General features: G+C 38.7%; 2 protein-coding genes across 15 annotated transcripts in view; one reads left to right on the forward strand and one right to left on the reverse strand.

The window, feature by feature from the left end:
- The window catches only part of LOC6634076 (early estrogen-induced gene 1 protein), a 52,613-nt gene extending 41,168 nt beyond the window's left edge, over window positions 1-11,445 (forward strand). For 6 of the 13 annotated variants that reach the window (XM_032437958.2, XM_032437960.2, XM_070208745.1 and 3 more), the window contains 8 exons: window positions 40-563; window positions 914-1,225; window positions 1,299-1,528; window positions 1,598-1,914; window positions 1,988-2,070; window positions 4,295-5,542; window positions 9,480-9,685; window positions 9,753-11,445. In XM_032437958.2, coding sequence (XP_032293849.1) covers window positions 388-563; window positions 914-1,225; window positions 1,299-1,528; window positions 1,598-1,914; window positions 1,988-2,070; window positions 4,295-5,542; window positions 9,480-9,685; window positions 9,753-9,871 — 2,691 coding nt within the window. In that variant the 5' untranslated portion in view covers window positions 40-387 and the 3' untranslated portion in view covers window positions 9,872-11,445. Of the gene's footprint in view, window positions 1-39; window positions 564-913; window positions 1,226-1,298; window positions 1,529-1,597; window positions 1,915-1,987; window positions 2,071-4,294; window positions 5,543-7,691; window positions 8,289-9,479; window positions 9,686-9,752 lie in introns of all 13 variants that reach the window. The other 7 variants (XM_070208749.1, XM_070208747.1, XM_070208748.1 and 4 more) reach the window with 7 other exon arrangements.
- A 23-nt stretch (window positions 11,446-11,468) lies between these two features.
- Cyp6t1 (Cytochrome P450 6t1) lies at window positions 11,469-13,389 on the reverse strand. Of its 2 annotated transcripts, XR_001449857.3 has the most exons (3): window positions 12,099-13,389; window positions 11,809-12,035; window positions 11,469-11,725 (listed from the first exon to the last, which is right to left on the reverse strand). XR_001449857.3 is itself a non-coding variant. In XM_002057860.4 (2 exons), exons 1-2 carry the CDS (start codon window positions 13,356-13,358, stop codon window positions 11,910-11,912), a joined length of 1,386 nt encoding a protein of 461 aa, XP_002057896.1. In that variant the 5' UTR covers window positions 13,359-13,389; the 3' UTR covers window positions 11,743-11,909. The 2 variants fall into 2 exon arrangements, 1 of the variants encoding a protein (XP_002057896.1); XM_002057860.4 differs by lacking the exon at window positions 11,469-11,725 and having other exon boundaries at window positions 11,743-12,035.
- Between the last annotated feature and the right edge of the window lie 3,373 nt (window positions 13,390-16,762).

Consider the following 16,762-nt stretch of genomic DNA (forward strand, 5'->3'; position numbering starts at 1 on the left):
AGGCTTATAGACGTTGTATTAATTCTTTGCATTCCGCAGGTGGACACGTCGAACGAATTCAAGGCCAGAGCCATGCACAAACCCTAGAAACATGGCTGTCAAGTAGCACAACACAACAACTGATAAGAAAGCCAACTAAAAATAGAAAAATCTATATAGAAGCATACAATAAAGCCCAACAGATCGAAAGCAAAGCCAACTACAAGTTACGTGGAGTGGAAAATTTCAAAGCTCAAGTTGCCGACCAGCAGCAGCTAAAACCAACTTAAGCAGCTAACGAAGTGGTCAAGGCGGTGCCCGGCAACCGCCTAAAAGCAGGCATTACTTCGGTTTCCTTGTGACGGGGTGGCAACGCCGCAAAATAAAGAATTGTAGGCAAGGAAATTGATGACACTACTAGGGCCTAGCGCCCCTGGCATGGCCTTTATGATGAAAAAGAAAAAGTACAAGTTCAATGTGGAGGTCCAACTACAGGATCTGGTCGAGGTGGCCCTGGTCAATGAGGTGCTCTTTGCCAAGATACGTCTTCTGGACGGTGGCTCCTTTCAGGAGTACAGCAGTCGGTAAGTTTAAGAATTATATTCAAATAATACCATCAATAAGCTTTAATGCTTTACACTAGTTAAATCTGTTGAAAAACTATATAGTGACCACATTCGAGAAAAGCCATCAGTTCTTATAAATTATCAAACTTAATTAAACATATGAAATCAGATTTGAATTCGATAGTTGATAGTTTCTTCCGTTTTCCTATATGTAATTTGTAGTATGTATTATTAATAGATTAAAGTACTTGCAGTTTATATAAATACATCATATCTATAGAGACAAAACACCTAGATTATAGTCGGTCGGGAAAATGATTTAAATTTATTTATTAATTAAAAACGAATATTCTTATTTGTCCGCCTAGCGAGGAGGTACGTAATCATCGCGTCGAGTGGAATCGCAGCTTTGAGTTCCCGTGCAAGATGAGCGCCAATGCATCGACTGGTGTTCTAGATCCCTGCCATTTGCGCATCTCCATACGCAAGGAGATGAAGGGCGGTCGCAGCTATTACAAGCTCGGCTTTATCGATCTAAATCTTGCCGAATTTGCGGGTGCGGGATTAACATCGCGTCGCTTTCTGCTCGAGGGCTACGATTCGCGCCATCGCCTGGACAACTCCATGCTAAGAGTTAGCATCAAAATGCACATGCTAAGCGGTGATATACTTTTCAAGGCGTGAGTAGATTACAATCTAAACATGTAGTTTATAGCTGCTTAAAGTATATAATTTATTTTATATTTTCTGCAGTCCCACGCCCAGTTTAAAGAGCAAACCAAGCAAACCATCTGCAGATGATCTGGCCAATGAGGTAGCCTGCAGTGGTCTGCAAACGCCAACGGCTACGGCGCTCTCCAGCATGGGCAGCGGCAGTGGCGGCACAGCCATTCCTCTGGGCGGCAGTGGCGCCACTTTGGGCGGTGTGGCCAGCACAATGTCGGCGTCGGTCACGCGCCCCGTCTCCGCCACAAGGGAGGAGGGTGAGTTAATTCTTTAACTCAAAGCAAAACGAATGTAACTCAATTAACAAGATTTATATTATTCTCCAGCAGATCTCGACGCACAGGCGGTGATAGCGGCCATTGTCACAGACTCCGGGCTGTCCGAGTCCTCGGAATCGGCTGTTACGCTGACCACGGACAATCTGCAGCAGCATGTGATTGCCTCATCCAGTGCCACCACGCCCGTCACCGTCACCCAGACGCTGCCCGGCCTGGGCGTTATTGGTAGCAATAACTATGGCACCACTGGCGTTAGCATTAGCGGTGCTGGCGGTGGTGTGGGTGGTGTTGGTGTGGGCGTTACGGTTAATACAGCTGCGCTTATGGAAATGGGACACTCCAGAAATTCCAGTAATACTAGTCAAGTGAGCACATCTAACAATTCTTTAAATATGAGCCTTAATATATAGAAAACATTCTCTAATGATTTCTTCTCAGATGTCAAAAGGTTCGGGTTATAGTAGTTTTTCGCACAGTCAACATTCGAGGCAAAGTTCCGAGGGTGACTCGGGGCACGCTAGGTAAGTAGTTAACCACAACAACAACAACAAAACCTCCCAATATCATTTAGTCATTACGTATAGCTTCAAATATGTATAAAGCCTTGACTTTGAACTTGACTTTTTGCCCACAATTCGCGCCAACTTTTTAATTTACATAAATAATCTATTATAACTATTATAATCTTTGTTATGCTCCTCTATACTATATGCGCTATATATGCTAAAGCTCTATATACATACTTTTTTTTTACCTACCTAAACAACAATCGTGTCTAACCTCGACAAAAGACACACACACACACACACACACACGTTCTCTATATTCATAGATACATGCATATTCGCCCTTGATGTTTACTAAAACTTAATTCAAACAGTATTATTACACAACACTGTTAACACATACATACAACACTACACAACACATTATTCAATTTCCTTCATTTTTCTTAATTATTTTTGTGTTCTTATATATATATATACTTATATATATATTTCTTAGATAAGTTCCGATATAAAACTGCTACAAGTTTTGAAAAATACCATTATTATAAGTATTATTTAAATACTAGCTATCAGTTATAACTAGGTCACTTAGGCACTTTTAGTATAAATATATATCATATATTAAAATTAACTTAAACCTATTTATTAGTTTTAGTAATGTAGTCAGAACAAGTTTATTCCTAACTTCAACAATTTTCATTGTAATGTCTAAGGTCAAATGTAGTCAATGTACACCCATACACACGCACACACACACACACACACACATTTACATTCCAATATCCTTGTCCAAACACACACAGACAGACTGTCGCCCTGTAATAGTTCTTATGTATTTGGTGCAATTCCGAAAATACATTAGTTCTAGTCGGATTGGCTGTGGTTCTATGCCCGGTTGCATCTGCACAATATGAATATTGTTGAGCTTAGAGAATTGTTTACTTAAAATAAAAATAAAAATGCGCAGCCGGTGATCTCATCGATTGACGTCATGGGGCGCTGCAAAGGTCACGTTTTGCATCTGGCATTTGCACGAATTTACTTAGCTCAATATGTCTGCACGAACTTTAGAAACCTAAACAAAGTGTTGGGCTGCCTGTAGTTAAGAATGTAAATAATGACCACAATAAGAAGCAGCAAAGTTGATAAGAGGTTGCGGAAATTAAACAAATTTGATAAACTGATATAAAGTAATGTGATATCGACGAAAATAAGAATATAAGAAAACTACAGCAAATAATTATATATCATCAATTTAGGCCTTAATTTTAACTACTCTTACAAAAACACGTCCTCTTATTATTTATATAAGATTTGATATACGTTTACATTTCTATTCGTAGCTTCCAAATGTAGCTATACCTCACATGCTGACGATATCGATTCGGCTTTTCTCATACTGAGGAATAGCAAATATATATATTTGAAAATTTATATAGGATATCCTCCTTTAATGAGTTAAACGATTCGTGTAATGTTTTAAAATCCGCCAAATAGTTAACTAAATTATAATAGTATTTGTTATATATAAAGTGCTGTTATAATTTAGTTCATACGATACGCAATATACTTAAAAACAGTTTTTAAAGTTAAGTAAATAATATTATTAATTAGACAGTTCAAAAAAGATTGCAGCAGCTTCTTTCTAACAATTGATCCAATTGATCAAAAAAAAAAAAAAATTCTATATATTAAATGACGTTTAGAATATTTCAAGAAGCAATTCGAATATTTGTTTACCTTCTATATACGACGTGTCTAGTTCCCAACAAACTTTCCACGCAACTCATTTTTATGGAATTGGTTTTTCCTTGTTTTCATTTTCTAAATTTGATTCATTTAACTAATTAATTTAGTTAATCTAGCAGTAAGTATATACGTGGTAGCTAACATAATAATTAACTATGGACTTATGGGCTTTTCTAATCTGGTTTTATGGTAGCTTTTACGTTTTTCCCAACTTAGTTTTATGGTTAATCATAATTTTGCTTTGGCTAATTTTGTTTAACATTTTTTGTTTTCTTCTTCTTTTATAACCAACATATGTACTGTATATAATTTAAATAAAATACAAAAAAAAAAAACAATCGGGTATATGGCCAACTAACCAACTGTAAAATAAAACATATTAACCACAATTTCAAATCTGCAACAACAACAAAAAAATTATCTCAACAAACGTCGCCAAAAATAAAAAAAAAAAAAAAAAAACCATCAAAAACAAAACATACTTCAGTCGTTTTAGAAAATCCGTTTCTCTACTCAATAGACTCAATCAGAGAGCTATAAATGCCATGAAATTGAATATACCGGCGATGCGGCATCAGCACAAAGCGGAGCTGGCACAGCCACAGGGCCTCGGCTTGGGCCTGGTGCAGGAGCATCAAGTGGGCCCGGCGGCGCCAAGTAGCCAACCAACACCAACCAATCATCAGGCAATCGTTAGCCTCAGCACCACCATCGAATATGTGAGCGAGGAGATGCTCTATCAGACGCCCAATGCTACAATGCATCCCAGCGAGCAGCTGACCGGCTATGAGGACTTTCGCACACCCCTGGCTGAGATGCCGCTGCCGCTGCTGCTGCAGGCCACACAGTATTATGATAGCGGAGAGACGAGCGAGTCCGATGAATATCCCAATGAGGATTCGGGTGACAATGACTCCGGCCTGGAGGAGAACTATCATACGCCGCGCGTGGCCAAAATCAAGTCCATGGAGAATCTGTCCATACTCGAAATGGAATTTCACAAGGCCTCCATGGAGCTGGATCGGAATTCACCGCGGCGTCTAAAACAGCTGGCGGAGCGGGCACAAATACCCAAGATGAAGTCGCTCAATAATCTCTGCTTCGACGACTACTCCGAGGAGGCGGTGCGCGAGGAATTCCAGCGCATACGCGACCAATCGCTGGAGGAGCGTCTGCGTGTCCAGCAGCACAACTATACACACCATCATCATCTGCATAATCTGCACAGCTATGGGCTGCGCAAGAATTCAACTACATCGAATGGCTCCTCGGGCAAGCTCTTTGTGAAGCATCAGTCGCATCTGTCGAAGGTGGGCAATGCCAAGTTCATAGGTCAAGATAGCGGCAATGATAGTCCGCAGCCGTCACATCATCCCATACAGAAAATGCGCTCCATGGGCACCATACCCGATGTCGTTAGTGAGCGCATCGAAGCGGATCCATTTCTCACGCCGACCAGCGAACGCCGGCCCAGCTTTAATCGGCTCATACAATCGGCGGATAAGCCAGCGCTGGGCAGCAACAACAGCTATGTGAATCGCTTGCTCACCTACGATGTGGTCGATTCGCCGGCTGAGAGTTTTACAAATGCCGTCTCCTTCATGTCGCGCACGCCCTTCGAGCGTGCCTATCGTCGCACCATGCTGCAGGGCAGCTCATCCACGCCGCTGGCCACACAGGAGCCTCCGCATTTGGTGCGTCCACATTCCACAAATGCCGCCTACGAGCTCATGAGGTGCGTCGCGTTTTTCTTTGAATATCATACAAACAAAAAATTATGAAAAACAATCAAACTCAATATTAAACTAGTTCGTTCAGTAGCGAATCGTTACTCGTTACTCGTTAAGCTTTACTCGTTGAGCCTGACTCGTTTGCGTTCAGGCTTCAGTCTGCTGATCAAACTAAATATTTAACTAGTTCGTTCAGCAGCGAGTCGTTACTCGTTGCTCGTTAAACTTACTCGTTAAGCCTGACTCGTTTGCATTCAGGCTTTAGACTGCTGTTCAGTTATTCATTCACATGTTCGCTTCTGTCGCGTTATGTTCCCTGAAAATCGCTTATGCTCTATCATTAAATATATTCGCTCATTCGTTTTGTTTTTCCCGTTCAAAATTACGTTATTGTTTCTGGTTATGTTTTTTTGCGTTTTGTTTTGTTTTGTTCTCGTTCGAGTTTATTTATTATTTTTTACTAATCAATATGCCCGGTTTGGCCCTGCGCACATTTTCGCAGGGTGCCTAAGTTAGACCTAAGTTTAGTTGTAAGCTAATCTTTTTAAATATGTAATTACTATTACTATATACCAAGGGGTTTAGCACTGGTCAAGTTGGTCAATTTATTGTACAGTTAAAAGTAGCTTCTGGTTCTACAGTTACTAAGCCAACTCTACTCACCCAACTCTACTTTAACATGTCGATAAATTAAGAGGCCTTCGTTTGGAGTTTCAGTTATGATTTACGTTTTTAAATAAATTGATTTCATTTGGGCAGCACTTAAAAGTTTGCACTTTGATATCTTCAATGTTCTATGAATTCCGTTTGTACTTCCTCCTGTTCCCCAAAACCTCTTTTTCCCTTGTAAAACTGTCCTTTAAGGCCAACTCTGATTTAAACTGGGGCAAGGATGTGTCCTCTGAAACTCCTACCCGCTTCACCCGGCCAATGTGCCCCGTGTCTGTCAACCTCGTGTCGGCCAATTGGCCTTCTAAACTCTTACCTTGGCCTCCATTTGGCTGGGCTAAAAAACAACTGTTGAAACTTTTTTTGTCTGCTGCTTTATAAATTTTACAATAGCTGCAAAGCACTCACTGGAATTTTTATTAGAGTCGAGTGTGCGATAAATTTTTAAAGCAGGAACGGGCAACTCAGATTGAAGATATGAATAAAAGCTAGCTCTAAATATGAGAAAGGTCAGGGCTAAATCAATATTCAGGCTGCAAATAACAATAATCCATCCATTCAGAAAAATATGACATACAAAATGTATGCTTATAAATAAGCCAAAATTGTTGACTAGAATTCATTCCACAGAACCAATCATACATAAATGCCTACAGGAAGAAGTTCAGAAAATTCCCAAGAATATTCATTAAATAAAAAATGCATTTACGTATATATTTGAAGATTTTCCTCTTAATACCTCTAGCGTCAGCATACATTTGTCTACTTAACCAATTAAAAAGCAACCCAAACAAATAAAAAATACGAAAAGACTGTATTGAAAAATATATTCTAAGAAATGTGACTCATTTGGCACATATATATTTTCTCACGTTTATGCATATTTTCCGACTAAAAAACCCTGGTAAAAAAAAAAAATAAAAAATTATAGGCCAGTCGAGATTCCAATCTGATAGATATAAGAAGAAAGAAATCTGGGAAAAGATTAATTGTGTCTAGGGATTTCCAGTTCAAGCTTCAATTATATTTTGTTTGTTTTTTTTTTACATTTATAATTTGTTTAATAATATTAAACACGCACACACACATACGAACACAAAAGACAAAAGACACTGATAAATATGCCTATCTATACATTTATTATATACAATGTTTAAAAATAATCGTATCTTATCATATAAAGTGCATAAATCTAAAATTAAAAAGCTTCTCGACTTAAGTACTTTAAAGTGCCTGTCAGAGCAATTTTTTGAGTTGAAATTAAATACCAAAATATATTTATATACATACATATATATTTATAAATATTACTCTCTAATACCGGTATTTCGTTTGGAATACTATTTACTCATGTTTATTGTGCATATTTTGCAAATGTTTTTTATTTCTTATGTCTTCCGATATATCCAAACCAAACATAACGCTTTGGTCTGTAACTGTGTCTATGAACTAATCTAAATCCGAAACGAAACGCGCAACAAGCAGAAGCTTCAGCGGTGTGCCACGTCGCCTCTTCGACGGCGGCAGCAACAATTGCAACAACAGCAGCGGCAACAGCAGCAGCAGCTGCAGTCGACAGCAGGCAGCGGCTGCGGCAGCAGCTGGAGGAGCGGCAGCAACGTCCAACTCTGGCGGTTATGCGATGGGCAGCAGCTGCTCGCCGTGCGGCACTCTGGCCAGCATCCACTCGAATCACTCGGCATCCTCGTCGAACGGCAGCAACAGCAGCAGCAGCGGCGCCCTCATCACCTTCCAGTGCAATCCGGGCAGCAGCAACAACCAGGACACCGTGGACGGTGCGCAATCGCAGCAGACGCTGTTGGGTTCGCCCAATGGACATGGCAGCAGTCCACGGCTGGGCAATGTCATGTCCGGAGATGCACTCAGCTCGCTGGCAGCGAGTCCAACCGATGCGTGCAGCATACGCTCGAATCCTTCGGCTGCCTCCTTGCTGCTCTCCACGTCCGCTGCAGCAGCGGAGGCATCGGCCATGACCTCGGCCACCACGATGTCCGTGTCAGGCGCAACGCTCTCTCCGCTGGCTACCACACAGATCATACGCCGGCCCAGCATCACCATGATGTGGGTTGCATATTCCTCACAACGAATTTTCTACTTAGTTGCCTGCCTCTTTGTATCCATTTGTTAGCTCTTAAGTTTTGGCTGTTATTATTATTGTTGTTGTTGTGCTCGTAAATCTTTGACTCGTAATTGTCCACACTATACTTTATTATGATGTTCAATAGAGCTGGAAAACTATACGAAATTTATGACAGGCTCCTTACTTTGTCTGTCCGTATAATTTATATATGAAGCTTATCATTTCAGAGTCGGTATAAAGATCAAGTATTATAAAGTGCAAGCATTACAGAAGATGTCATCCCAGAAAATATGATCCTTAAGTAAAAAAATATGAAAGATTGCTCATATCAAATTTATTGTTTATATTTATATACTATATACTATACTATAAAGTATACCATAAAGATTAATTCATTATTTTGTAATTAAAAAATTTTGTATATTATCAAACTGAACAAATTTGTTCTATGATATTATTTGTTGTTCTATGATATTATTTGTTTATGATATTATTGTTGTCTATGATATAATTTGTTTAAACAACGTACAGAAAATGGGGCATATTACTATGTTTAAGTATATTTGACATATTTTCCAGCTCTAATGAGTATGCTAGACGTATTATTTATAAAATGTGTTTTTGTTAAAAACTCAATCAATTGGATGTACAGAAAACTGTGCTTATGTTCGATATGTAAATTAAATTTACGAATTTATTTTCTTATAATATGTGTGTGCTACGATTCCATAACTAAAGATCGATTGTCAAATTGTTATGTTAATTTACTTTTATAATTCATTATTATTTTAAGCCTGTGTGAAGTTTTTTGGAACTTGTTCTATTTATAAGCGTTTCATTGGTTCACGTCGCAAACGTTTTTGTCCGCATTATTCGAATATTTGTAATCATAGCTCACATACACACACATATATGTTCTGCATGGCATGGCCAGATTTAATTGCCCTCCCCCCGCCCTCTCTACTTGCCACAAGTGGCCCGCCCCCTTTATATATATCGTGTGTTTATTTTGTATACCGCGCTTATTCACATTTATTTCTTAGCAAATGGGTTCACATAAGCAAATAGCACCGCGTATATACTTTAATTTATATTCTATTTATATACACAATATACAATTAATTATTGTTTTTAAAATATTTGCTCATCATGCTGTTGTTTTGCCTTCACAGGAATCCCAGTTCCGGATCGTTAGTTATAAGTGAAACAGGATCTCTAGATCGCACGAAAAGCAGCGGTGAGAAACGCAAAAAGGGCGCCCTCGATGATGGGCCGCGAGTTTCGGATCGTGTCGAGGAGACGCGCGTCAATCCCAACTCTTTAATCGATGAGATTTTGAAGGATACCAAGCTGGATCAGCTAGGCGAGTCTGCTGAGAGTGAGTATTAATGTTTATTATTGGGGCTTAAATTACTATCTAAAATATACACTATCTTTTAATTCAGCATCTGGCCTGCAGCTGTATATAGCGCGTGATGGCACTGCCTCTCTTGGCGGGCACGAGGTCAAGTCAAGCGTGCGGGCGGGTGCCTTTAAGCAGGTGGTCATGCAGGATCGAAGATAGTAGCGATTCTTGTGTGTATGTTTCGTAAAATGTATTTAGAAGACTAAAACAAACCCACAACAACAACAAAATACAACAATAGTAAGAAAAAAACAAGAGTTTTTCAAGTATATAAATGTAATGATTTAATTTTTACATAATATTTACTTGCAAGCAAAAAGTGAGAGTATATGTACACATATATGACCTATAAATATGAGTATGAGTATATATAAATGTATGTCATGTCAAAAGTACACTATATATGTAACTAGCTATATATATCTATATATGTATGTATGCCTATATGCCGATATGAGAAATAATGTGTGTGTTAAGCGTTATATTAAAACAAAACAAAGCCTGAGCATCTAATCATGTTAATTAACAGTGCCCTCACTGTTAATTAACATTTTATGCAAAGCGTAGTTGTTAGCACTTCTGGGAGTGTTTGGGCTTCTTAAAATATTTCCAAATATCTTACAAAAATATTGACATTCATTTTAAATTGCACACTTTATTTATTTTTATTTACTTGTTTAGTTTAATTCGAATGTCCAACTCACTTCCAGTCAGTCAAAAATACAATATTAACACAAATTTACTGTGTTTTCTAAAAAAACCAAAAATTGCAATTTTGAAACTTACTCAAAAAAAGAAAATGAAAACAAAAATAAAACTAAACACTTAAATGCTTGCACTTTCAATGTACATAGAAATATTCATGTTGATACAAAACAACTTTCAAAATTTAGCAAAATAATTGCAACAATATTTAATTTATTGCTTCCAACATAAATAATTACCAACTAAATAAAACGAAATCAAAAGCTGTCATTGCAACAAAACAAAATGCAAATTTGCTTGCCAGACACACACACACATATATATAAATATACATACATGTATAACATTGATGGGGAGTTAGAACTACAGAAAAACTTCCGCTGAGCTATATACATATGCCATAATAAATGCTGCTTCCTCTTTAAAACTGCTAAAAAAATATATATATATATATTGAAAAAGTAATTAAAAACAAGCCCATAGCTAAATATTCAAATTCAAATTAAGCAATTAGTTTGCAGCAGACAGAAATTCACAAATTATATTAAAGCACATTTTAAAAAAAAAAAAAAAGAATCTTTACAGTAAATTTTGCATTTTGCTTTTGAAATAACAATCAAGAACTATTGATTTTTGCTAAATTCGATTCGTAGCTAGCAAAATTAATGTGCGAACATATTTGTATACTATTATTACATTTCAATTCTGTAACTGAATACCTTTATGTATAAAAAGAAAAGCTAAATACAAATAAACATTTTTGTGTTAATATATAAATTACTAATATAATATAAAAACAAAATGCAATTAGTTGTTAGCTTAGTTCTTTAATGACGAGTGTGTAAAATTGCTTTAGTTATTTTTTTGATAATTTGTAAAAAGTGAAGATATAAGCCAGGTAGCTTGAGAGCTAGTTTTTTAAATTGTATATGGTAAAAAATTAAAAGAAAAAAAAAAATGAAAAACAAAAACCGAAAAACGCAAAAAAATACACAACATACATATGGTTGATTGTCAAGCTAGCTAAATATTGTTGGTAAAATACATGGTCTAAATGCATTATCAAATTTTATTTGCACTTAAAGTAACTCGATACTGAAAATTGAAATTTCTTGTTTTATAGGTTTTAAGTTTTTATAGTTTGTTAAAATGCACTTTGTTCAATTCTTTTTTGATAAGCCAGCTTACAAGTCAATAAATACAGTCCACGGTCTGCGCAGATAACAACTGATTAGCCATTTATATGGCCAGCAGTATTTGGCTAGAACAACTGACAAATTTTGTGAACATTTTTGAGCTGATCTTAAGCTAAAAACAAACAAAAATTAAAAACAAAAAAAAATTTAATTAAAATAAACTAAAAAGCAGAACCTACATATGTGAACAATTACCCCAATAAAGTGAAAATTTAAAAAACTGCAACACAATGGTCCAGTTTTTTTTTGTCACAGCGGATCCCGGACGAAGCGCAAATAGGTGCCTCCCGCAGCTGTTAACACAAAGGCTTTGGCCTTTCGCGCGGACCGGCGCCAAACGGCAAATATGTCATGGGTTGATGCTGCACCCGTTGCTCTGGCGAGAAACGCTCCGGATCAAACTTCAAGGGCTGAGGCCAGTACTGCGAAAGTTAAAACATTGATGAACGTGTTTAAAAGTGTGAGGTGGTGCGCCCAATCGTAACCTGCTCATCACGATGCAGTCCCAGCACAGAAATATAGACGGGCGTGCCAGGCGGCAGCCTCAAGGCGGAACCACAGCTCCAGGCGGACAAGTCATAGCCAGCCTTGGCATTGCAGCAGCGATCCAGAAATGCAGTGGGCGGATACAAGCGCAACACCTCATCTACCACCTGCCGCAAATAGGGCAGTCCGCTGAGCGTCTCGTAGTCCAACTGTCCGGCCGTGGCTCCGCTGCCTAGCAGCGCCGCCGCCAGCTCTTGCCTGAGGCGCTGCTGTATGGCCGGCTGCTTGGCCAGCTCGTACAGCGCAAAGGTAATCGTCGAGGAGGAGGTGTCGAAGCCGGCGAGCAGCAGAAATGCTGCCTGCGCCACGAAAAAGTCACGCCGATGCACCACGCTCTCCGGCGGCTGCGTGCGCTGCAGCTGCAGAAATATGTCAATCAGATCGTGGCGCTGCTCCCCGCTGGCCGCACGCTGTTCCATCACCCAGTTCATGGATTGCCGCATGAAACGCTCGTACTCCTCCGAGTAGAGATGGGTGCGCAGCTGGCGCGAGCAGCGCGGAAAGAAGAACATGGTGAAGAGATGCAACAGACGCTTGGGACGCGGCTCATTCACCTCGATGCACATGCGCCGAAACTCTGCGTCCGGCTGCTGTAGACAATTGGCCTCCAGGCCAAAGGCCAGCGAGGCAATAATATCTGTGCTGAACAGCGCACTCAGCTGCTTGACCTCCAGCTCCAGTGTGCCCTCCTTGGTGCCGCTCGCCGTCAGCTGCCTGGCCATATGCTGCTCCAGCTGCTGGCCAATCTGCTGCAGCAGCCCAAACATATGACGCACCTTGCCGGCGGCAAAGAAGGGCGCAAATATCTTGTGCGTCTCGCGCCACATCTCGTACTTGGAGAAGAACAAATTCTGTGCGCCCATCGTGTCACCAATGGCGTCTGTAGTCTCAAAGCGACTGGAGAACTGGCCAAAATCCTCGACGAGAATACGCTTGATCAGCGCCGGCTCGCGCAGCAGCAGCGCATGATTGTGCAGCACGTGTATGCCCAGGTATGCCTGCCCCTTGGCACTCGGACACTCATAGAGCTCGCGGAACTGGTCGCCAAAACAGCAACAGCCGCGCAGCAGGCGCCACACATTGCCCACAAAGGGCGCGGCGGGTGCATGCGGCACGCCCAGCCGCTGCCAGTGGCCAAAGTGCCAGCGCTGCCACAGCCAAGCCAGCAACAGCACCGCCAGCAAGCCGAAGGTGATCATTCTGCAACAATAACTAGTCAACTGAACTCTACTCTAATAATTTTTATATTTTCCTTTTGTGTAGGCTAATTGCGGTCGGAATGTGACTTAAGTCAGAGAGTGAGAGAGAGAGAGAGCGATCAATAGATAAGAGAGTGCAGTGCAGTAGCTTTATCAAATTGGGCTCTATCAGTCTGTCAGTCTGACTACCTCGCGCTCATTCTCTTGGTGAACACCCGACAAATGCGTCGCGTTCAACTTATGCAGCATATGCAAAACGGTAAATTTGAATCTGATATATTTTCTTGGATACGGGAAAGTATCGGTGAGTATCAACAGAATCTGTTATATTTCTGCAAAAACTTTCAACGAATATACCAAGATTCAATAAAAATATGATTATATTTTGAAAATATCTAGTTCATTATTGAGACCGTCAAATTCTCTAGAACTAATTAATACCTCATACGAATCAAAAAGGTATACATACATTTTTTAATTATCGTTCATATTGCAGTCTATATCTCTTAAATAAATTAGCTAGTACAATTGATTATTTTAAATTGCATCAAAAATCTATTTAACTCAAAACTATATTAAGATCACAAAGAAAACAGAAAGAAAATTAAACTTCAGCTTCAAATATAACGATGGCTGCAGCCAGCACCCACACGGCATCAAGTACACGTAAAATGCCATCTCTAATTACCAGGCGCACAAAATGTGCAGCTGTTGATTGATTTTAAACGCAAATTACTTTTACTTCGCTCAAGAATACTACGCGGAGAGCGTAGGCTTGAGGGAGCCGACTTGCACTCAGAGTACAGCAACACACACGTGTTGCTCTCTTCTAGTGTCGCTACGAAAAGTTCCCCTGCGTTATTCTTGTGTATGCGTGTGTGTACTCGCTCTCTCGAGTTTTATTGTTGATTATCGCTTATCTTGTGACCGTTTGCTTGCCTATTTTCTGTGCTCCGCCGCAGCTTAGTTCTGCGTTGTGTTGGCTCCAGTAGTCAATATAGCATAAGCCGTATGAGTACACTTAAAAATCAGATCCGGAATATTCAAACATAACTGTTAATTAAAAAGCTTGCATCGATAGTATTCGGGTAATTGACGCTGCTCTAAACTCCCTTTTATTATTTAAAAAGCTAACTGCGCAACTTGCAAATAACTGAACATAATCATGAAACGAGTAAATGTGCAATTGACTACCGGGGTCAACTTAACACAAAACTAAGTTGCGAGTGCGCAAAGCAAGCGCAAATGGAAAAGGCAAATGATCTCACGAGAAATTATTAATTGGAACGAGAAGTAAAAAATAAAATTTCGTGAGCGAGGTAGATAACGCACAAGTATACACACTATGCAAAAGTTGATAAACAAGATAACAAGTAAGCACACACACACACACAAGTGTTGTAGAGAGAAGAGAGCATAAATGTATGTGCGCAAGTTTGTGTTTCTGTGCTCTGAGCGCAGAAGTCACCTCTCTCAAGCTTACACTTGCTGTGTGCCCACGCATTCTTAGTCGAAGAAAAGGAATTTGAAGATTAACTCAAGCACGCTGTTGCTTATGTGCGCCTGGTAATAAGAGATGGCACCGTATGTTTACTTAAATACGTGGCGTGCCTGCCTGACATTATTGATTTAGTTATACCGAGTTTATTTTTTATTTTATTTTTATGTCTTTTGTGACCGATTTGGAATTAGTTTTTTGTGCATTATAAGTTCTTGTTTACTTAAAAAAAGTGAAATAAAATGCATTTATCAAATTAACAAAAGATAAAAAAAAATAATGATCGACCCTGAAATATACCTTTGAAACTTTCTAGGACCAGACGTTTTAGCTTTAAATGTATTTCAAACATTCAATATTTAGAATAAACGCCGATTACGTGAATAATGAAAATTTAATTAATTGATAATATAGTACATGATTGCATTTTAATTTATGTATTGATAGATAGATGCTTTTTCATGAATATGTTTAAAAGTTAATTATTTAATGTGAGACTTTACATATTTAAAATTAACTTAACATGAAAAAGGCATCAGCACAGCCACACATTCAAGTAAATGTAGGATGACATCTCTTACTACCAGGCGCACATAAACGACAAATATGAACTGCCTTTGTCTTGAATACAAGCATGTATTGATTCAAATGTACTATAAAGGCACCAAAACAAAAGAAGAGTTACACTGATGACTCATATATGTATGCGCTTCATATTTTCGTTTCGTATAATATTGCTTGCTAAATTTTCTGGGCGCTGTTTGTTTAGTCTGCTTTGAGTTCGCCTCACTTAACTTGAACCTAGTTGTCAATTGGCCTAAAGCAGTTGCATTTGAAGCTTTTATAAAATGTAACATATTAAATGTTTAATTATATGAGCCAAATCCACTTAAGGATATTGAATATAAAATGCATGTTAATTTTATCGGGTCCGAAATTTAAATGACATGTACAACCCAAAACTATAATTTCAGTTAACACGGAAAATTTGACAAGTCCAAAATTCTTAAATAAATAGTTTTTATATGTTAATAATGTAGGACATTGCGGCTGCCTCTTAAGACCCTCATAAGCCATGACCTTAAAAAATTATCTTTTCATTGGTTTGTTTTATTCAAATGTACTTTTATCATTTCAGATTGCATAAGTCAAGGACTTCGCGTCTCAGGATTTCCAAAAATCCAAGAAGGTTATTCTTTCCATGATCGGCCTTTTTAAACGGCATTTTTGGTTTAAATAAGAAACACAGATAATTTCTACTCATATTTGTATCATTTTAATAAAAATAAAAAGAAATTAAAATTAATTGAAAAACTATAAATATTAACAAAAATAATAAATTAAAAAACTCGTTCTTCCGGTTTCCTAGTTAAAGCTATTTTTCTGAAAAGGACATTCTATTTATGGCCTTAGCTCGGCCAAATCCTTAAGGATATCAAAAGGATACACTTTTTTGAGTTCGTTGGGAGCAGGACTATCAATTGGCATTCAAGGATTTTCAGGATTCTACAAAAAAAATGTTCTTAATTTCTGTAAGGGGGTTAGTCAGAAAATCGAAAATTTCCATAAAAACTTTGCCATTTGAAGGACGATCTGGATGTCCTTTGGACAGTAGATAGTCCTTGTCCTACCATTTACGAATATGCAACCAGAAGGACGATAGTCCTTCAAACAGCTGAGAAAACAGGACTTTTTTAACAAAATTTTTGCACATAAAATAGGCTATAGCTCGGCTATATCCTTACGTATCCTGACGAGTCCTGTCCCAAATAGATTGTATGGACCATGGCTACAATGTGGCCAAAGGGCATCCAGATCGTCCTTGTAGTTTCGGAGATATTAAGGATTTTGTGTATTATGCCCATTTCCTTAGGCGCCGCGACTGAAAAAATGATCAAGTCCAGGA

The sequence above is a fragment of the Drosophila virilis genome, chromosome 4 (assembly GCF_030788295.1).
Source record: "Drosophila virilis strain 15010-1051.87 chromosome 4, Dvir_AGI_RSII-ME, whole genome shotgun sequence".
NCBI lineage: Eukaryota > Metazoa > Arthropoda > Insecta > Diptera > Drosophilidae > Drosophila > Drosophila virilis.